The 22119-nt window shown below is 32.4% G+C and overlaps 7 protein-coding genes across 7 annotated transcripts, besides 3 other annotated features; 4 read left to right on the top strand and 3 right to left on the bottom strand.

Moving 5' to 3' along the window:
* Positions 1-2239: 2239 nt before the first annotated feature.
* TVAGG3_0483440 (actin binding) lies at positions 2240-2750 on the top strand (the record flags this gene model as incomplete). The annotated part of the gene is made up of 1 exon (XM_001580490.2): positions 2251-2679. One exon carries the CDS (start codon positions 2251-2253, stop codon positions 2677-2679), a length of 429 nt encoding a protein of 142 aa, XP_001580540.1.
* A 403-nt stretch (positions 2751-3153) lies between these two features.
* On the bottom strand, positions 3154-4735 carry TVAGG3_0483430 (hippo signaling; the record flags this gene model as incomplete). Its single annotated transcript, XM_001580489.1, has 1 exon — positions 3172-4719. One exon carries the CDS (start codon positions 4717-4719, stop codon positions 3172-3174), a length of 1548 nt encoding a protein of 515 aa, XP_001580539.1.
* Positions 4736-4766: 31 nt separating this feature from the next.
* Positions 4767-5804: a mobile genetic element.
* Positions 5805-6349: 545 nt separating this feature from the next.
* Positions 6350-8349, bottom strand: TVAGG3_0483410 (uncharacterized protein; the record flags this gene model as incomplete). Its single annotated transcript, XM_001580488.2, has 1 exon — positions 7716-8306. One exon carries the CDS (start codon positions 8304-8306, stop codon positions 7716-7718), a length of 591 nt encoding a protein of 196 aa, XP_001580538.1.
* A 102-nt stretch (positions 8350-8451) lies between these two features.
* Positions 8452-9129: a mobile genetic element.
* Positions 9130-9580: 451 nt separating this feature from the next.
* Positions 9581-14371, bottom strand: TVAGG3_0483390 (uncharacterized protein; the record flags this gene model as incomplete). The annotated part of the gene is made up of 1 exon (XM_001580487.1): positions 9581-14371. One exon carries the CDS (start codon positions 14369-14371, stop codon positions 9581-9583), a length of 4791 nt encoding a protein of 1596 aa, XP_001580537.1.
* A 2652-nt stretch (positions 14372-17023) lies between these two features.
* Positions 17024-22119: part of a mobile genetic element that runs on past the window's edge.
* TVAGG3_0483380 (protein of unknown function, DUF4106 family) lies at positions 18838-19751 on the top strand (the record flags this gene model as incomplete). Its single annotated transcript, XM_051235936.1, has 1 exon — positions 18838-19751. A coding segment is annotated over one exon (914 nt), but the record flags the coding sequence as incomplete, so codon positions are not given.
* Positions 20993-21463, top strand: TVAGG3_0483370 (protein of unknown function, DUF4106 family; the record flags this gene model as incomplete). The annotated part of the gene is made up of 1 exon (XM_051235935.1): positions 20993-21463. One exon carries the CDS (start codon positions 20993-20995, stop codon positions 21461-21463), a length of 471 nt encoding a protein of 156 aa, XP_051093759.1.
* TVAGG3_0483360 (uncharacterized protein) lies at positions 21496-22038 on the top strand (the record flags this gene model as incomplete). The annotated part of the gene is made up of 1 exon (XM_051235934.1): positions 21496-22038. A coding segment is annotated over one exon (543 nt), but the record flags the coding sequence as incomplete, so codon positions are not given.

Raw genomic sequence — 22119 nt, 5'->3', positions numbered from 1 at the left:
TATATTTTAATGTATCGTCTATATATAGATGCAACAAAAAAAGTCACTAAACCCGCACACATCTACTACTAATTCTGATTAGAGATAGCATCTACTTTATAGCATAGTAATCCGCATTATTAGAAATTTTATAACGATTTAATCTTTCCATAATTGCAAGACAACGTGTTGGCCATATTGAATATCCTGATAATTTGATCAAACTTGATAATTTCATGTGAATGTAACGCATATGCTTTGGCAATTCCGATGAACTTAGTATCTCAGATCTTATAAAGTAAGATTTGAAATGTCCAGACTCTATCACCAATAAAATAAAGCATTCAAAAGAAATTGATAAAAAATATCGAAAGCCTAGCTAAACAATCACCTTAAATTTTGTTATGGTGACATGACCAATATTAATTATAAAAATATCTTAAGAGAAATCCATTATTTTTAATATCCATTCTAAGGATGTCAATTTGGAAGAAAAGTGAGAAAATTCCTAAAATGCTAAAAATGAATTTTCCAAACGTATTTTTTTATCTCATTTTTTTGATTTTGAAAAAAATTTGGAGAGAAGAACTCTTCGTTTTTGAATTTTATCACGATGGTTTTAAAGTATATTAGACACATATATTGATATTACTATTTTTGTATATTTTGAGAGAAAATCCCCAAAAAGTAAGAAAATCTAAGACGGTTTGAGAAAATATATAAACTATTGAAAATTTGAATTAAACTTCTAATTTGGAAAAAAGAAATTTGGAAAGAAGAAAATTCGAATTAAACTTCTAATTTGGAAAAAAGAAATTTGGAAAGAAGAAAATTCAAAAATCGAGATTTAGACTCAGCATCAAATGGAGAACAAAATGTTTCTTCATATGAAGGAAAAAAATTTTCTTGAGAAGAAATAGAGTTTTTAAAATTTTATTGTATGTAATGAAATAAACAAATATTAAAATTATTTTTTGATAACAAGAAAATTCCCAATTTTATACGTTTAGATGAAAATAAGTGATTTTGCTTGAAATAAAAGTTATTGTTTGCTTACAGCTATCAAATAGATTTTTGCTATTTTGATTAAAATTTATTAATCAAATTAATAAATTTTTTCTAAATATCTTAAATATCTGGATCACTCACTGATACAATGAATTAAACGATAAAAATAATACAAACTCAACTAGGTTTCCTGTTTTTCAACTAAAAAAAATTATGCAAATTAAATTAAATTGTTTATTCAAATATAAAACAAAGATGAAGTAATTACAGTTATCATAAACTTTATGAATAACTCTGTAATTGGTTCAGATTTTCGTAAAAATATTTTTATTAATATCGATAAGAATACGTTTACCTACTATCACAACATATCGATAAACAAGAGTAGAGTGATTTTTATCATCGAAACTTTTTAAAAGCTGTTAGCTGGAAGTAAAAATCTTGTTTTTTCTGAGTTAGTTGTAGAACTATTGATGTACGAGTTATCATTGTGATGTAGAAGGATGTCAATGTACTGACTGAAGGATATGAAGTTAATTGAATTTCATTGAATTTCAATTTGATCAAAATTTGTTGAAATGATATGAATGTGTCAACATCTGTATCACTCTCTTTCACTCCTTCCCTATTCTTTCGAGAACGAAGCTAGCTCAGCTTTCGCTGAGCGAATTGACACTTTTGATGCCCTAAACGTACATATTCTCAAATTTATCGAAAAAATTATACCACCCAAACTAGTATATTCTTATTTTAAATATGATATTATCCTTAGAAATCACACTAGAATATATTTAAATCAACTTTTAAAAAAGTTCGAATCCTGCGCGTCTCACTTTTTAAATTTTCCAAAAGGAAAATTATATTCTCCTAAAATGAAAACAATTTTCCGAATTGACATCCTTATCCATTCAACACTACAACGAGTAAGGAGTTAATCGATCCATAAGTGATAGGACAAACTCCAAGAGAATCTAGTGACAAATTTTTTCTGACAATTTATGAAACAATTGTGAGAGCTTCAGAAAAATCGAATGATATCGAAATCAAGACTTTATATATAAAATGAAATATCAGTCTTTTTATAAAAATTTCATGAGTGTAAGATTTGATTGGAATTTGATAAACTTTATCAACAGACGTTACTCGGTTTCACTATCATTGTTATACACTACTATCACATACGAAGAATAATAATGTAAAATTAGTTTTTGAAGCTACGGAAAAAACAGTTCACATTGTCCTTTTTATAGTCACTTCACTTAAATGTCTGATTGCTCTGACCCAGCCATCCGCGAAGCCTACGAGGAAGTCCGCAAGGATGATGTCGACACAAACTGGCTCCTCATCACATACGCTGAAGGATCAGATAAAGTTTGGTCACTTGTTGGCAAGGGCAATGGTGGCCTTGATGAGTTAAAGGAGCACCTTAACGAGAACTTCCGTGGCTTCGGCTACCTTCGCTGCACAACAGGCGATGAGCTCTCTGTTCGCTCCAAGTTCGTTTTCATCACATTCTGCGGTGAAAAGGTTCGCCTTATCCACCGTACAAAGCTTACAGTTCACAAGGCTGATGTTCTTCGTGTTATCGAGCAGGTTTCTATCTCAATCGATGCCTCTACACTCGATGAACTTCACATGGACGACATCAACGCACGCCTCTTCAAGGCCGGTGGTGCTCACTACAACCAATAAATAGCGGGTTCTTTTATTTAACATGATTTTACATATTTAAATATTTATAAATAAATTTCAAATTCATGTGATTTTCTTCTGAGTTATCTCAGAAAAACATATTCTTTGTACTATAAGTTATTGAATACACTTTGTTATCTCTTCATAATTATCGAATATTTATGAATAATTTAAACAATAATTCTTGAATATGCCAAAGGAGACATTATATAGAAATTTAAATGTTACATAACCTATAGATCTATTCTTAACAAATAATAGCTCTTACAAGTTCCATAATAAAATTGATTGAAAACGTTTTTCCTTAACCAATTAAAATTATCAGTATATTTATATATGACAAATCAAATTGAGTAGAATGATACATTTATTCCTGGTTAATTTGAAAAATAAAAAAATTTATTTTTTAAAACAATAAAGAAATTTTAAAACAAGAAGAAATTATCTACAAAAAATAAAAAAGAATATAATAATAAAGCTTACAATGTAATATTACAATTCAAATACCGCAACTTCTTTTGGATTCGATGGCTTCAAGTCAGAATTACTGCAATCATTCTGCAGTGAGTCCAATGAACTTGGAATGTGCTCATCTTCGTCAGGAACCGAGAGAGTTTCCGCGTGTACAACAGTTGCATTCGCGCTGACGAGGCTTTTTCGCTGAATGAACGGTTGCATCGGTACTTCCTCGCCCTGGGCCATGATGCATGGAAGGGAAGAAGCGACGGATTCGATCTGTGAAGGGAATGTAGGGAAAGCAGGGGTTGCGTGCACAACAGACTGGTTGGGAGATAACAGGGAAGATCGGCCTTCACCAAATGATTGGCTGGAACCGAAGTTCGGAAGAGATGATGTCCGATCATCAGTAACAGGGCTGTCAAAGCCGAAAGATGATGAGAAATCAGGTAATGTAGAAGGAAGCGAGTATAAACTTGAATTTTCGAGGTGCTGTGAAGCTCTGTTGTTTTGATCCAAATCGTGAGCCGATTTGATCAAAAAGTTGGATGACGGTATGTGGTTTGGTGTCTGGACAGGTTGTGGCTTAGGAAGATCAAGGCCACCTCCCATAATATTTATATCCGGAGTAGAAACGTTTAATAATTCGCTCATTTCTGTTTTTCTGTTAAGTGTTTCGACCTGCTTGATGAATGGGTGATTTAGAAGTTCCGAAACCGTTGGCCTTTCCTCTGGATTCGACTTCAAACAAGTTATAATGAAACTCGTGAAGATCGTTGTATGGTTTGACGGTTCTCTCAATCCGCAGAACCCACTCCTTGAGATTTCTATCATGGCCTTTGTTGGAGGGAATTCGACATATGGAGGTGCTCCTTCAGCTAATTCGACTGCTGTTATGCCAGTACCCCATACATCAGACGCGTATGAGTATGGCTGACCGCTGATGACTTCTGGAGCTAGCCAGTAAGGAGTACCTATAATGACGTTTGATTTATCTTGAGTATCGCTTTTTCGGATGCTTGCACCGAAATCGCACAGTTTTATTTCATATTTTGAATTGAAAAGTAAGTTTGCTGCTTTAATATCTCGATGAATTATATTATATTTGTTGTGTAATGCATCCAAAGCCATTAATAAATCGTGCATTACAATAGCTATCTGTTTTTCGTTCAATACTTGGTTACGAGTATCTAAAATTTGTCGCAATGATCCTTTGTCACAAAATTCCATCAGCAACATTCGCGAAGTTTTTAGATGCACGCATCCATAATATTTGATAATATACGGGGATCTTACAGTTCGAAGTATTTTCATTTCTTGTTGGTATGTTTTTTCATTTTGTTGGTCTAAAAAAGAAGTATTGATGATTTTTCCTGCAAATGTTTGCTGAAGAACCTTGTTAAGGACTTCACAGACAATGCCGAATCCTCCTTTTCCGATACATTTGATGGTACAAAATAAAGAATTGGGATCGGCAGTGGAATCAAAAGTCCAGTTCATGTCAGTATCGATGTGAACCCTTTGGTATATCTCGTAAGGGTTACTCAAGCCTTGCTGGATTTCTCGACTCCTCTTCATAAACATACAAAAAAAAATTTTGCGCCGAAATATAAATTTAAAATTTCTATTAAGGTTGCACACGAGAGGATCATGTAAACTTCAGAATTTAGAACCTTATTTTTAGGCATTATCTTGGCTACCTATTTAGGCTCGAAAAGCAAAAAATATCAAAAAATACAACTTGACTCCATTATGACCCTTTCATGGAGGTAGTTTTTATCCGCTAGTATTTTCCCTTTGAATCTCTTTACAATTCGAAATCAAATTCAAACCTCAGTAGAAGAAAGGAAGAATCGACTTACTACGGTTGTAATACGAATAAATACATATATTTAATTATTTTTATTTACATAATAATTGTTTGAAGCTCATATTCCATCAAATTTTTAAATAAAAACATTAAAATGTTGAAAATGTTCATATATTTTAATAGAATTTTGGCACTTTATTGAGGAATTACTACATACATAGTCGAACTGAACTTGATATTTTGAAATTTAAATTATTTATCAAAATTAAAATTTAACTTGAAATTTATAATTATTTAGTCATATTTTGCATAATTCTAAGTAGATTTTGTAAAAAATCAAGAAAGAAAAATTTTAACGTGCTTTATTTTTTCTTTTTTATAATAATACATATTATTATATAATTAACATATTCATAATGTTTCACCCTTTCAAAAATATAATCCTCCTCCTCTCAAATAAACGTACATACGGGTGGCCTCTTTTTTCAAAAAATTAAAATTTGAAATTTTTGGCTCAAATATTAGAGATTTTTTCAACCTTCAACGATATATGTTGTCTATATCAGACCTCCTTTCTTTTTGATACTTAACATTGTTCCTAAATCTTAGCCGTTAAGGCTGTTCTGAAAATATTTTTTTTTCGAAAAAATTCGAAAAAAATTCTTAAAATTCAAAAATCCCTTAATTCCTGAGGATTTTGGAAAAAAGTTTTTACATGAACATGTGTATATTATATGAAGTATATTGATAAGGTAAAAATCAAATTTTATTGCATATTCATCGAGAAAATAAACTAACGAATCCCTCAAAATTGAGAGGGTAATCCTCCTCTCAAATAAACGTACATACGGGTACACCCTTAAGAATGATTTCATTATCTGTTATAAAATAAGGATATAAAAATATAGAAATAATTGTAATAATCGCAAGTTGAAGAGAACTGAAATTTTCTTAGAGGTTTTCGAATTCGAATAAATATGAAAATTACCATACATAGGAGAGTAATATTTTCATTCACTACTCAGTCAATTTAGGAAATTGAGAACTTACAATTAAAATTTCAAGAGGGCATTATCATGCAGATTAATGATTAATTTATTTTTTTGTGAGATTAAGGTTCAAAATTGAGACAAGTGTAATTTGAATCATTCAAAATTTTGAGAAATCACCGGTCTGATTTAATAATGGACTCAAATATTTTTCATCTTTGTATTAGCGTAGATTAAAATTTAAACTCAAAATTGTTTCACAATCGGAAAAAAAATTTAATCTCAATCTGAAAATTAATGATCATCTTTTTATTCCTCTACTAACATTCATATATAATTTAACGTTTTTGAAGAAAAATGGAATTTGCTAATTTGAAGCTGTTGTAAAAAATCAGATTTCAATGTCATATCAACTCCTACATTAGCGTATACATGTGTAATATTTTGCAAAATGGAATAAGACAAAATACTCAATATTTCGATCTTCTTGAAATATATCACCATGAAGGGGGTGAAAATAGTTAACTCATGAAGTTGTAAATCACTTACAAGAGGATGCTTATGTGGTCAATTCAAGCTGTTATCCTTTACTTGAGAATTTGCTTTAAATTTCAACCTGTGATGCAGAATGGCATAATCTATATCCAATTTTAGAAATTGTAATTGGAATTGGTGCCATATCAAATTAACTTGCTAAAATCAATTTTTACATTTTCATTGTTATTTAGTCGATGAGGTTGAGTCAAGAGGCTGATGCAAAATTAAAATATTTCATTTTTTTAGTCTTGATTGAGTATTTATTTGCATATATCTCAGAATTAATAAAATTTTGTACAAGATAATTTGGCTAAACGAATTTTTATGATAGAGAAGTCTATAAACAGAAGGAGGATGCTCCAAATCAAGTATTTCAAATCAATGACGATTAGGTTGAAATGTATTCTTTGTTTCTTACCAACGATAACCTCATATATCAGAAAGAACCTTATGGTGTGATAGTCTTTCATTACAGTATGGTAGTATTTGATTCACTATCTTATACAAATGGGCAATTATTTCACTATAATAATTCTAAAATATCGAGAACCGACCGGACTGTAATTACACCACTATATCAAAACCATAGATTTATGATAGGAATTCAACAGTGATTATGATTCTTTTGGAAAAACACAACCCCAATCGATATTTTTGACCTGATATTTTATGATCACATGATTTTAGTGCAGAGCATCTGAAATTTGTTCGGAAATGTTCTAAATCCGCATAGTGTCAATCCATTTAAGAGACTATTTATAAAATTATCCTTGGCCAATAATCTCAAACAATTTTAGAAATTTGTCTTACAAATAATATAATTTTCTTGTGCCTATCTCAAATATGTGAAAAACATCATTAAAAAATAGAAATATTTAAATGAAAACAAAGAAATAAGCAAAAAATCATTAGAAACATATCTACAGATACATTAAGTATTGCTTTCACTGAACTATATTGGATGGTAATCGACAAATTTAATATGAAATATCTTTTTGTAGGGGATGCAGTTGAATTGTTATAATGAGCAATCTAGCATAGAAGAGAGAAATGCAATGAGCAATAAGTAAGTTTCATAAAGCGAAATTAATCTAATAAAGAGTAAGATTTCAGAATGATTTGCTCATAATCGATATTCGCTTACTAATATACATATCCAACACAACCAAAGTTTGCAGTCAAATACGGGATAAAGTTAAATTTGATCATGATTTTATTACCAAACAAAAACGCAAACAAAATAATTACCAGTTCCAGCCATGCTCTGTAAGTTGATTGCTATAGAATTCTCTTGCTTCGGTTACAGACGAAAATGATGGTTCTTGTGGCTCCGAAAAGATATCATATTGTGGTTCTGATCTCCAAGCCATTGGAAGGGGTTCAGTCGATAAGTGAGGTACAAGCTTCTCTTGTGGAAATAGCGTAGGATCGAAAACATCATCTTGTTTCGGTTGTATTTCTTCCTCTTCATTTTGGAAGAAGTTATTGCATAAAGACACAACTCTAGGTTCATCTAGTATTCTATCTATCTTCGAGTCCATGATTTTTATAGCTTCTATTGTGATTTCTTCTATCTGATCAGAAAGTTTCTTTCTATTGTAATATTGATTGTTCTCTGATTGTGTATATACTGCTAGGCTTGATCCTTCTTTTATGCCAATCTCGGCTATGGTCTGTTTTTGATTTATTACTCTATGATCGTAAATTATTAAAATGTCGTCAAGTTTATTCTTTAAAGATGGAACAAGGCTTAAAGCCTTATGAATCTTAGTGTTCCTGTTTGCTCGGAGCTGGATTGCTGGGCTTCCGTCAATCACAACTGAGAACGCAAACATTTCTTTATTAATTTTTTTTATCGTCGAAGATTTTGAGATTTTGGGGCACGGTCGATCTAAATTTTTAATAAAATTATTCCTCATTGGATCTAGATAAAAGTTATCATATATTTTCTTTTCAAAAAGCAAAAGGTGAAAAATCTAAGAGTAGGGGTAATTTTAGCTAAAAGCGACACGCCTGTAAAAAGTGACACACCCGTGAAGGGTGTGATTACCGATCGGTAATTTCGACAGTTTAGAATTTAAAATTTTTTATGGAACTGTTGCGAGTTTCATAAAGAATTTAAGGAATATAAGCAAAGATTTGAATCAAAATCTTAGACCTAAGCCGCTCGATTCGCTCGCGGCTTCCGCGAATTACAGATCAGCAAAGATTTGAATCAAAATCTTCGAACTAAGCCGATTGCTTCGCTCGCGGCTTTCTTTATTATTTTAAATTTGCATATTTCCATCAAAAGTTCATAAGGTAAAAAATTTCGTTTATTTTTACTAAAAAAAAAAGGTTTTTGATAATAAATTTATTTTATTTCGAAAAAGTAGCAATAATCGTAAAAGGGTATTGATAGGCTTGCTAAAGTAACTAATTTTAGCTGTCAAATACTTTTGTATTTTGAAGTAAATTAGTATAAATTTGATATTATTTTAACTCCCTTTGAAAACCTCAATTTTCCATACAGAGGGAACGGGAATAGCATCCAATATTCCCTGAGAATGGTTGCGCATTCTCAGTTCCCTCTATATTTCGAACGAAGCTCTCATCGGTCTTTTTTTTAATACTAAACGTTTTTTTCCCTGTCACTTTTAGCTAAAATTTGGGTTTGCCAAAATCTAAGGTAATAAACACCCTCCTTTATAAAAATACTAATAGTATGATTACAGTTTTCTGAGAAAAGTTCATTCAATTTGACCATTCCATGATCAATTTCAATTTGGTTGCATGATTGATCGAAAAACCTTAACATTTTATGCCCTTCTTGTTCAAAACATGAATAGCTACAAGAATCAATACAAATACTATCTTGATCGACCATACGAAATAAATTCAACATTTGCATGATATTATCCATCAAGAGTCTACTTAAAATGTTGATGATCAGAGGTGGGGAAGTAGATATATCATGTGTTCAATTCATATATTCAGTTTTTATCCAACCGATAATTTGTTCATTGGTTATTTCGAATAATTTCAATCTCAAATGGCATTATTTTAGCTATATTTCAAAATAATATATCCATAAGGATATTTTATGAAAAATTTAAAAAAATCACATTGTTTATTCAAGAATATTGTCTTTGATGAACTCACAGACTTCAACAACTGTATATTCACGTTCATGTTTTGTCATAATCTGAGGAAGGATTGACGGATCAGCTGATTTCTTTCCTTTTGTCCTTTCTACAAGTGGTCGCACGAGACAGACAACATCAGGAAGGTCATATCTGTCAACATTAAGAGTTGTCAAAATTTTTGTTATATCCGGCTGCATAAGTTTAATCTTTTCCTCGGTGGCAGCAATCATCATGTGAGAAATGACGGTTCCTAGCGTCTTAACAGACTGCATATACTTTGCGTCAGTCCAATTCTGAGTAATAATTCTCAAAATCGTGAAAGCGTTTCCAGGAATAACAGGAATAGCAGAAGCTCCAGCCCAAGTTAACAAGAATGTGCAAACATAGGTAACATCCCTCTGACTCCAGTATTTTCTGAGAATGTCAGTTAATTCTTCGTAATTATTTGGACTTTCGAAGTTCAAAATATCCTGAGATACCATTATTGACAGTCCTTTTGTCTCTATTCTTCTTATTGAGTCAAATAAGAACAAAATTGCAGAAGTCAGAGAAAATTTCGATCCTGAAATTGCAATTAAAACAACAACTTCATGCAAAAAGATCAGAGAACTCGTGTACAATGGAGAATGCAACGAATCTGCTTCAGAAAGTGCCTTCAAAACACCTTCAACAACGCATTCTTCACCTCCATGTTCTTTCATGATCCATTCGAATGTTGTTGTGATTGTTCCTGCATCATTTGATTTCTTCACTGTTTCAACGAATACAGGAAGGTGTTTCACAATTAGTTTGAGGAAATGATGATTTCCAGCATAAGTCATCACGAAAATAATGACAGCGGCGAATCCTCCGATGTGTTCTGCTGTTGCATTCTGTCTGACAACACCTGTTAGAATTGGAAGCATCAAACCGACAGTTGCCAAATCTCCTGCTTGAGCCGCATTCATGAAACCATTGAGGAATTCGGATGAATGTCTTGGCTGGAAGAAATTGGAGAATAATGTCCAAAAGTCCGAAGAATATTTCGTCAAAGATGTCGCTTTGTCTGCACAAACATCCAAGAACAATTCTGCTGTGAGAAGAGAGAATTTCTTCAATGTCATCAACAACATTTCCATTTGAGAAGTTGTGAATTCCGTTCTATATCTGAAAGGAAGAATTACGTTGTTAGCAACGCAATTCGAAGGTTTCATGACGAATAAGTTCAAGTCTGATGAAGGAACAGCAGCATGGGAAACAGATATTAATAAAGGAGGAATCATATAACTCTCGTAAAGAGGATTGAACCTCAAAAAGATTGCCCATGAAAGAATAAATTGGATTTTATCCATCCAACAGACATTGAATCTCTGGACATCGTCTTCAAGTGTGTATATGTAACTCATGCATGCTGACGTTGCAAGTTCTATTGGTGTTGGAACAAAATTGTCAAAAGTCATTTTCGGATCTTTGATAATTCTCAATTTCGAACACAAATATTGACTTGTTGCCTTGGAATTGATAAGGAATGATCTATGGAAGGCAATGCATACAGCGCAAAGAATCTTTGTGTTTGTTACTGAGTCAACTTTCGACAACAAGAATTCGAAAACTTCATTTGGTCGAATTGAATTACTTTTGAACAAATTGTCCCATAAACAGATCAATGGTTTGATTGGAGATAAATCAGTGAAATCTGTGATGGAAGTAAGGTTCAGAAGCTTTTCAACTTGGAAATTACTTGTAATGTTCCTAAATCTGGTTGAAATGAAGTTGAAATGTGGTAATTCGTTCTGGTGAAGTCTTTTTTTACCAACAATTTCAGGGAGAAAAGTGAAAACAAGTTCTTTCGTTTTTTCATCGAGATTATTGTTGAAAAAGTCGACAACACGCTCTTCAAAGAAAGGATCTAAGTAACACAATGGAGAGAACTCCCCTCCAAATGAGCTATTTGCGATTTCTGCGGCCAATGCACGGCAAACAATATTTCCTTTGGAACAAAGACCGAGAGCAAGAATTGCCTTGTAGAGGGGTTCTGAGTTTGAGCGCACAATGGCTGCTGCAACATGACTTGTTGTGAATATTGAAGTTCTGAAGCAACATGAAATGATTGTGCTCAAATTATCTTGATTCTTCTCAACAAGGCTCTGAAGAAGCTCATGACACTTGAGTTGGAGAAGAATAGAACCTTTTGTCTTCAAAGCAATGAAAGTTGTCCAATCAATGATTTCTTCCATTGCATCATCAGTCAGTTTCCATGTATCGACATACGAATGAACTAGTTCAAGGATAGAGAAGACATGAGAGATATCAGGAAGCGTGATTGAGTCAGGGTTTAATCTTTGGATGATGTTATTTAAGTGTGAATAAGGATCTTTGAAGAAAGGATGATCTTTGATGACTTCTGAATTCGCTCGAATGAACGTTGCATAGAATTCTGAAGCTAAAACATCCAATTTTTGTTGATTTTCATTGGAAGGCATCGGTAAGTTCAAGAATACTTTAACTAGTTCAACGAATGAGTTCCTGAGTCTCTCATTTTCACGTGTAAGATCCTTGAATTTGATGACTACTGACATTGCATTCGCAAATTTGAACTTTAATCTTGGATTTAAGTCAGAAATGTTCATCATTTGATGGATGTAGACTGGCCAGATGGATAAAGGAACAGATCTTAATAAGATACATAACTCTTCTTGTTCAAGATTTGATAAAATCATTAACAAGCGATTAATTCCTTGGATTTGAAGCTTTTCGTTGCTGATAAAGTATTCTGGACGTGTAATTGTGAACAAATACTTTGCAAGGCCAAGTTTGAATTCAAAATTACTACTTTCAAGGCTAATAAAGAAAGTAATGATCTGAATATATTTTTCTTCGATGTAGCTTTGCATATTTTTGTTCAAGCACATGACAGGAAGCATTGAAATATCTTTAATTTTCAGACTGAGCTGATTTGTCGATCTTTCTTGAGCAAGAGGGCTCCTTGTGAGATTCCAGATATCTTGTATTATGCTTTTGACTTTATCAGATGGGAAGAACGAGAAAGTAATCAAAATTGTTTCTGTTACGAAAAGAATCTTTCTCCATTGCTTCGAATCGATGACTTCTATGCCTCTACTTCCGAAGAAAAGCAATCCTTTGAAGAATAAATAATAAGATGACAAAATATGAAGAAGTTGTTGTATTGAAACATCGTATTGAGTTCTCTTTAAGAAATTTTCAGCAAATGATGTAATTGTTTCAATTCCAAGAGTTCCTATTGGATAGTTCTCCAATACATCTGTGATAAAAATCGCACAATTTGCTAGAATTGCGATATCTGTATTGTTAATCATCTTTCCTAGTAAAGATATAATCGTATCTCGTAAGCTTGACTCATATTTCCATATGATTGGAAGAAGAGGAGCAAATAATTTGAATAAATCTTTCGAAATTTCCGATTTTTGATTTAAACCCTTGAGAAATGGAGCCAAAACCATTGTAATTCCTTCAATATACTCAACTTTGATAGTAATGATCACATGAATTGCGTTGATTATCTTTTCAAAAAGAGGATGAGTTTCTCCAACTTGAATAATTGGTTCAAGAAACTCCATGAAGGCAATTGGAGCACAGAAATGCATCTTTGGAGCTATTAATATCCAATATTCCATATCATTTGCATATTGACTATTAGCATTTCCATTCTTATCGAACCATGATTTCCAGAAAAACTGAGTAATCTCTTGTGCAAAGGATTTATCAACAAGAGCTTCAAAGAATAATCCAGCGAGTTTGAAGTAATTCATTCCTCCAAGATTTGTATAATTCTTATTCAGCAGATTTGCAATTTTTAAGACTGTTGAACCTGTTTTCTCTGGATCAGATATCTTGAGGATAAGGAAAAGGCAAGTTAACCATTCATCATTTGGATTATCATTGGCATATTTATACAAAACAGGATATAATTCAGTAGCTAAGCATTCAACGGCGTAGTTTTCCTCTTCATTTTCATATGCATTGGAGAAAGTTCTTGTAACAAATGAACAAATAGGTAAAAGTGCCCAAGATCCTTTTAATTGAGAAATAACTTGGACCATATTTTTCATTGTTTCCTTGGAAACACATCTAAATGATTCAACATTCTTCACAATTGCAAGGAATAAGTTTTGAACTTTCGGTTCGCACTTCATTTGAGCAAGATTTGAGATGATATCCCAAATACCTGTACTGATTGATACATTGACGGACATAAGGTTGATCATTGCACCTTCTGTTCCACTTCGTTGTTTCCTCTTCATTAAAACATTGATTAAAAGTTCGAAAACAGAACTATGCAGCATAACAAGATCTTCTTTAGGTGTTTGCTTGACAAAGCTATTTAAGTAATCGAGCATTGATTGAATGTAGCTATAAAAAGTCTTTGGAATATAAATTCCAGATTTAAGGTAAGTTCTTTCGCGTTTGACAGCCTTATTTGGTTTTATTGTACGTGATGCAAATACTATGATGTTTTGTATTGAGTTTGCAACTGAAGAGCTGATTAAATTGCGAGTTCGATCTGTTAGGAAAGTATTTATATGGAGTTCAATAACTTTTTGATGCATTCTGATATCATCTGTGCTAAGATTATTGAAATCTTCTGGTATTTTCTTGAAAATACGCGCACAATCAAAATCATTTATATAATCTAGATTTGCTTCTAAATTTTCTAAAACTTGTTCGCGTTTGAGGCCTATATCCCTCAATAAGCCGAATAACGACACTGCAGCCCATTCGCAAATTAAAATCCTAAGTTTTTGATTAATATCCATATAAATAAAAAATTGAATATTTGTAAACATCAGAAACCAATATTTTGAGGCGAAAAAATGTCGGCTTCCTGAGGATTTGGTGTGTAAAACAAAAACTAGTGAATCTATGAACATAAAATTTTTTAGGAAAATTGTTTACAAATGTCCGATGATCTACTGCATAAAATGATGAAAACAGTTAAATATTTCTTTTATAGGGCGAAATAGAAGTTAAACATTATTTCTTGTTTATTCTTTCTTTTAATAGTTTTTATAAAAAAATAATTCAAAACAAGGACATATTATACGATAGTTTTTTTTACATTAAGTCCCAAAACCATGTTCATATAAGTCTGATCCATTAATACTTCATTCTTGAAATAAAAAATTTATTTCTTGGAATTTTCAATAGAATCGAACTTAGAACATGATATTTGATAGTTATATTGTTGCATGCTAAGTTCGGTCAACGATAGAAATTGAGTGGAAATTAATCGTCGAGGAAGTACGATTATGTAAAGTAAAAAAATGTTGTGGGATTTTTAATATTATATATTATTTTATAATAATTTTTTTTGAGTCATTTTAAGAAGCACATATAATTTTTTGAATTTAAAAATTAAAGTAGTGTCAAACGAATTTATCACTTAATTTAATACTCAGATTTCTTAAAATTAATGAAAAAAGGGTTTTCTGAGAACTTTTGAGAATGGTTTTCAAATTCCATTATTGAAAATATATAGGTATTGTATGAAATTCAAACTCTATATTTATTAAAATTCTAAATTTTTAATAAAATAACTTTTCAGAGGAATATGATTTTGAATGGTTGATTAATAAGTATAAAAATGTCTACGATTTTAAGGAGTGAATTGTTCCTTATGAGGTATACATCATAACTATATACCTCATAAGGAACAATTCCCTTTGATAGCTGGGAAACTTTCTCTGAATAACTTATCATTTGGAGAAAGTTTCCCAGCTATCTATTAGAAACTAAAGGCTGTGAGGCACTAATATATAATCAGTGCCTCATAGCCTTTAGTTTCTTATTAAAAACGAGAAAACTTGTTCGAAATGATAAACAATTTCGAACAAGTTTTCTCGTTTTAAGGAGGGAATTGTTCCTTATGAGGTATACATCATAACTATATACCTCATAAGGAACAATTCCCTCTTGATATCCTGGATATTTTTGAATATATTTTTTTAATTAAAGTTCTCAAAAGTATTATCAAAAGTGATTTTTTAAAAATATCTCCAATTAATTAACTAATTAAAAGTATTATATTTTTAAAATTAAATAGTTTTTCAATTTTTTTGAAGGAATTGAGATACTTGCCACGACAATAAAATTGAGAGGTTTACATTATGACTGATCTTAGCATGCAACAATATTCTTGATCTTAACAGTTTTGACAATGATAAACCAAAGAAATTAACAAATCAAAAAGGTAACTAAACTCCTTTCGCCGATCCGATTTGCCCCATATTTAAAATATAGCTTGCATATGTAGAAGGAAAGCTAATTTTGAAGTACGCCCGAAATCCACCAACAGGATTTCGAGCTACTAAAAAGGTACTTTTAAATGTGATTTTTTTTATAAAAAATTAAATTTATTTTAAGATCAGACTAAAAACTAATTTTATGGAAAATCTATATCGACAAATTTATTACGTATTGGGTATATAGATTTTTTGATTATGGCGATTATGTCTGATATGCTTCCAATAAGCCAAAACAGTGTTTTTGGAGTGATTAAATACAAAAAAATCTGGCGATGCTTTACGTGGCAAATGGTCGAATGGTTATTACCCCTTACTATTGGGTACCGGGGACGCTAGTTCGAAACTGATGCACTATATTTTTTTACAAAATGCGTTTATTAGGACAGGGTAAAGAAAGGTTGCCAATATAATATATTTAAATAATACAACTAATCTAGCATAAAAAAACTATTGAATATTTGAATTCAATAAAAATTTATATAAAATACATGTAAAGCATAAATTACTATATAAATCAAGCTGTATTTTGTTTTAAACACCGATTGTTTCATATAATATATATTCAACTCAAGTTTCTAATTAAGGATTTCATATAAAATTTAGCATATGATCAGCAACAATTAAAATTAGTATTACAATTAATAAATTTAGTATAAAAACATATAGATTTAGTATAGATTTTATAGCTGTAATAAAAGAACTATTATAAAAGAGTAATTTACTGAAATGCACCTTATATTTATAAACAAAACTTATAACGTGTTAGTTACATATAGAGTTGAAATTCATAGATAGCATAGAGAAGTTGGGATCTTGGCTTAATGGTCATAATATAACCAAATTAATTCAAAATTTGAAATTTTAATATTACTGTAACTATAATATATGGATATGTTTTATGAGATCATAATAAATGACATGTTAATGTAAAATTTAGAATAAAAAATTATATTTTTTTAAAAAAACATTGTTCATGAGTATTAATTGGAGAAGTAGTAAATTAGTTCAGTTTGCAAGTGATTGTTGTGCATGAAAATTCGGTTCACTTCACTTCTGACAAAAGTGACAAGTTTACATGGCAAAAATAGTTTACATGGCAAAAATATATAGGGTATTTTTTTTAAAAGTAGTTATCTTTATATATAAAAATAAAACTTTTGATATAAAAAAAAAAAAAAAAAAAAGGTAGTGGGGCTTCCAGGCACTTCGTGCCTTCTAGCCCCGTTGATGTTTAGTATAAAATGAAAGTCTTTACGAAGAAGAACTTTACAAAACATAGACAAGAAAGTTCATGAGGAACTCTCAACAAAGTCTTTACGAAGAAGAACTTTACAAAGTCTTTACGATGAACTCTCAACAAAGTCTTTACGAAGAAGAACTTTACAAAACATAGACAAGAAAGTTCATGAGAAAGTCTTTACAAAGTCTTTACGAAGAAGTCTTTACGATGAACTCTCAACAAAGTCTTTACGAAGAAGAACTTTACAAAACATAGACAAGAAAGTTCATGAGAAAGTCTTTACAAAGTCTTTACGAAGAAGTCTTTACAAAGTCTTTACGATGAACTCTCAACAAAGTCTTTACAAAGTCTTTACGATGAACTCTCAACAAAGTCTTTACAAAGTCTTTACAAAACATAGACAAGAAAGTTCATGAGAAAGTCTTTACAAAGTCTTTACGAAGAAGTCTTTACAAAACATAGACAAGAAAGTTCTTGACAAAGTCTTTACGATGAAGAAGTCTTTACAAAACATAGACAAGAAAGTTCTTGACAAAGTCTTTACGATGAAGAACTTTACAAAACATAGACAAGAAAGTTCATGAGGAAGTCTCAACAAAGTCTTTACGATGAAGAACTTTACAAAACATAGACAAGAAAGTTCATGAGGAAGTCTCAACAAAGTCTTTACGATGAAGAACATTACAAAACTTCATCGTCAATGAGTGTAAATCAGGCAAAAATATATTTTAGGGTAGAAGGGTATATCTACCCCGTTTTCTACCCTCTTTTCTACCCTCTTGAATTTTCATGAAATTTACACCAAAAATATACTACTAGGGTCATTTACGAAGAAATCTCAACAAAGTCTTTACGATGAAGTCTTGACAAAGTCTTTACGAAGAAGTCTCAACAAAGTCTTTACGAAGAAGTCTCAACAAAGTCTTTACGAAGAAGTCTTAACAAAGTCTTTACGAAGAAGTCTTGACAAAGTCTTTACGAAGAAATTCATGAAAATTCAAGAGGGTAGAAAAGAGGGTAGAAAACGGGGTAGATATACCCTTCTACCCTAAAATATATTTTTGGGTCATTTACACTCATTTACGAAGAAATCTCAACAAAAGTCTTTACGAAGAAGTCACAATAAACATCTGTCAAAAACCGCTTTTTAACTTCACTTAAAATGCCACGTAAGCTACGTAAGAATATACGTAAGAGGAAGAGAGCATTGAAACATCCAATAGTAAAACTGACACCACAACAACAGTTGCAACAACAAATGCTGAATGACCCCACTATGTTGCAACAAATGTCAAGCAATCCTATGCTTTTAAACCGAGTTGTTGGTGCACAGAGTGGAGGTTTAAGAGCGGCACTTTTAGCGAAAATGGCAGGCTATGGTGGAGCTGCAGACGGAACAGCCTATAACCCTCAAAGTCAAATGATTTGAGTTCACTCAAAAATCAAATAACAGATGTCAAAAAGTCAAACATAGACATACAGAAGCAAAATAGGTGAAAACGAAAAGAAACTAGAATATGACAGACACACAAAGAAACTCAATGAGTTAAACGTAGAGAAAAAGAAAGAAAGAAGAACAACTGAAAGAACTAAGTACAGAGGAATATGCGAAAAAAGTGTCAGAAAAAGCAGCAGAAGTAGCAAAAATGGAACAAGATGTCATAAATTTGAAAAACCATACTACTCAATATAAAATACTGAAAGATGAAGAGATAAACAAAAAGCCCTGAAGACATATATGGATAGCGATGAGTATAAAAAAGAAGTTGAAGCAAATGTAAAGGCAGAAAAACTTTTACAGTTGCAAAACCAAACCGTACAGTATGAAAACTTAGCACAAGAAAGTAAAAATAACGACGCGGCTATGCAAAAGGCAATGAAAAGCGCAGAATATATAAAAGCTAACAATGACTGGTTAGATGCCCAAGCCAACGCTAAAGCAGCTCAGCTTATAGGGTCAATAAGGACAAAAATACAAGCGGATGAAGACAGTTCAAATGAAGCTTTAACAAATGCTGACTTTAAGAACGCCTTCGAAGCTCTTCATAGTAAGGTGAAACAAGTGAACGACTTCTCATCTGGAAAGAAACTGAAGTCTGAAGGTTTCGACAAAGAGTTAAGAGAAGTAGCACAAAATATGACGAAAATAACAGATGCAGCAACGAGACAGGCAGTTCAAAGTGCCTATGACGCCGTTAGAGCAACTGTTGTGAAAAGTCAAGAAAAAGAGTTACAACAGACCAAAACAGACCTAGTAAATGCTTTCTTAAAAACGAAAAGTCAGGTAGGACATTACGCTGCAGATGGAACATATGTGCCAGCTGGTGGAACTTATATACCACCAAACCCTCCAAGAGAAGCACCTGCACCAGGACTACCTAGAACATTTACATCGTCACATGGACACAGACACAGGCATGCACAACAACCAGCACAACAACCAACAGTTCAAAACCCTGCACAACAACAACAACAACAACCAACACAACAACCAACAGTTCAAAACCCTGCACAACAACAACCACAAACAGAGCAAGGACATAAAAGAAGTAGAGAACAAGGAAACCAAGAATTCTTAAAAATGCTTAAAGAAGAGTGTGGTTTCCCAGATACTGTTGACTTTAGTGACAGATATAAAGAAGCTATTAGAAAGTTCAAGGATGGAAATACTGACCCGAACCTATTTAGCTTTATGGCTCAGCACCAAAACGGATATAATCTCAAACCTGGAAAATACAAGCTCGCTAAGGGATATGATTTAATAGCATATCATCCAAATGACATGGATGAATTTACTCCGAGATATTTGATGTCAGAGCTAAATGACAATTCAACTTTCGTCATGAAACGCGTAAAAAATAGAGACGGAACGAAAGAACAAAAGCTTATGAATGCGGATGACGTAGATAGGGAAATTGTTGAAAATGGTCTCGGAATATATGAAATGCCAGCAGATGAGGTACAAGAAACTCCACAGGAAGAAGTTCAGATACAACCAGACATGGAAGAAATAGTTCAGCAACAACAGCTAGAAGAGCCTGAAGGAAACGAACAAGTCACTCCTTTGGAAACTAACTTCACAGAACTAGATGAAGATTTGGAACAGCCGAAAAATCTTGACCCTCAACAAGAGTATGCGGAGAATATGGAATATTTCCAAGAGTCAAAAAAAAATTCAGCTGACATAGTAGAAGAATATCGAAAAATGTTTGCCGACATACAAAAGACTCCAGCACCAGATGAAAATATTCAGCATAGAATGGAAGTACTGAAAGAAAATGTACACAAATACAACAACCCTTTTTACTTACGAGCATTTAACGTTCAATCTTTGGATGAACTCGGTGAAGATAAAAGGTTAAATTTCAAGAAAACATATAGAAATGAAACATTTTTAAAGTTCATTCAGAACCTAACCAAGATGGAACAAACCTACTTTTGTTTCTGCAGACGATGGAACTACAATGAGATGGGGTCATAAAGCTAATCCAGATAGGTGGTTCATAAACTTACAACCACAATTCCAAGAAGTTGTAGACGCAATGGAAGTCAATGGTGAACGAGATATAGCTGGTATTTTAAGCGCGGCTTTAATGCCATTGAAAGATATGAAAGATGCAGATATTTTGAACCAGTATGAAATGAACATGGCTGATGGAAATATAACACCTGACGTTCTAGAACATTTATCTCAAAGAACTACACAGAACCATAGAGATGGTATATTTGGTGAAGAGTTTAGAAAGAAAGTTAGGGAGAGCGAAGGAAGAGAACCTATTGTACATGACCTTGCAAATGAAAGTTTGCAAAATGTCATAAAAACTTACTTTGCAGACAATGAACTGAGAAGGGATGAATATTTAAGAAAACTCAAATGGACAGTACCAAATGAAATGTTAGTATTGAAAAACATGTTCCTTGACAAAATAAAACCAACTACAGAAATAAACGACGCAAGACTGAAAGATTGGGTAAAAGCTTTCCCATTCACAAAAGATATAGTTGGTAACATGGAAAGAAAACCAGAATGGCTACAAAAACATATATTTGGAAACGAGCTTATTCCATATGGACAGGCACTGTTTGAAGAGCTTGAACCAGAAACTCAGGACAGAGTCATGCAAACAATACGCAAAGACTCAAATACAGACTATGACAAACTCTTTCTAGGATATAGGTTACCTGAGATGGGCGACCAGAGCCAAAAGGCAAAAAGGACATGGGAAATTTACAACATACTAGGTGAACATGAGGCAAAGATGCAACAACTTGAAGCAGAGGGCAATGAAGGAAAAAGAAGAGTTAAAAACTCAGTCAGGAAGAAAGTAAAGCTTGGTCCACGTGGGTTCTATTATGACATATAAATCCAACTATTCTATATTTTTACTCATATGAAATGTACGCCGCTCAGAATATAACGCCAACAGTTTTGGATGCTATGAATGGAAATGTTTCCGAATGGTATAACGAATGCGACAATGCCATTAGAAGGTCAGAAATAGTTCCTGGAACTTACGAATATACAACTGCTGTTTCTTATGGAAATGTAGGTGAGTTTGGAGAAGGTTCTTCAACAACAGTAGATATTGCATGCGACAGGTTTCATATAATTTCTATTGACAACTCTTTCTTATACGTGGAGCAAGACATTGAAATAAAACCTTCTGCCAAGTTGTCTGACAAGAAAGGTTGCAATGGAATTTTCTATGTCGGATACCAATATGCTCCAGAAGTTTTCATGGGATATAAGATATATTCTAACTCTGACTTAGTTCAAACAGTAACATGGGCAAACTATGAATGGTTCGCTTTGAGAAACTCAGTACAACCACAAGCTAGAGAACAAACAGACCAGTATGCAACTATTGAGAAAATAAGAAGACTTGACCCTAACGTTCCAGGAGTTTATGTTAACCTTTCTGGACAAACTGCAGCAGCAGTAACCAAAGTAAAATTGAAACTTAGAGTTCCTTTGTCATCTTTCCTCATCTTCAGGTTTTTAAGATACTTGCCAAACTGG

The sequence above is a fragment of the Trichomonas vaginalis genome, chromosome II (assembly GCF_026262505.1).
Source record: "Trichomonas vaginalis G3 chromosome II, whole genome shotgun sequence".
NCBI classification, from domain to species: domain Eukaryota; phylum Parabasalia; order Trichomonadida; family Trichomonadidae; genus Trichomonas; species Trichomonas vaginalis.
Note: the sequence above shows the minus strand (reverse complement) of the source record. Positions and strands in the feature narration are given on the sequence as shown.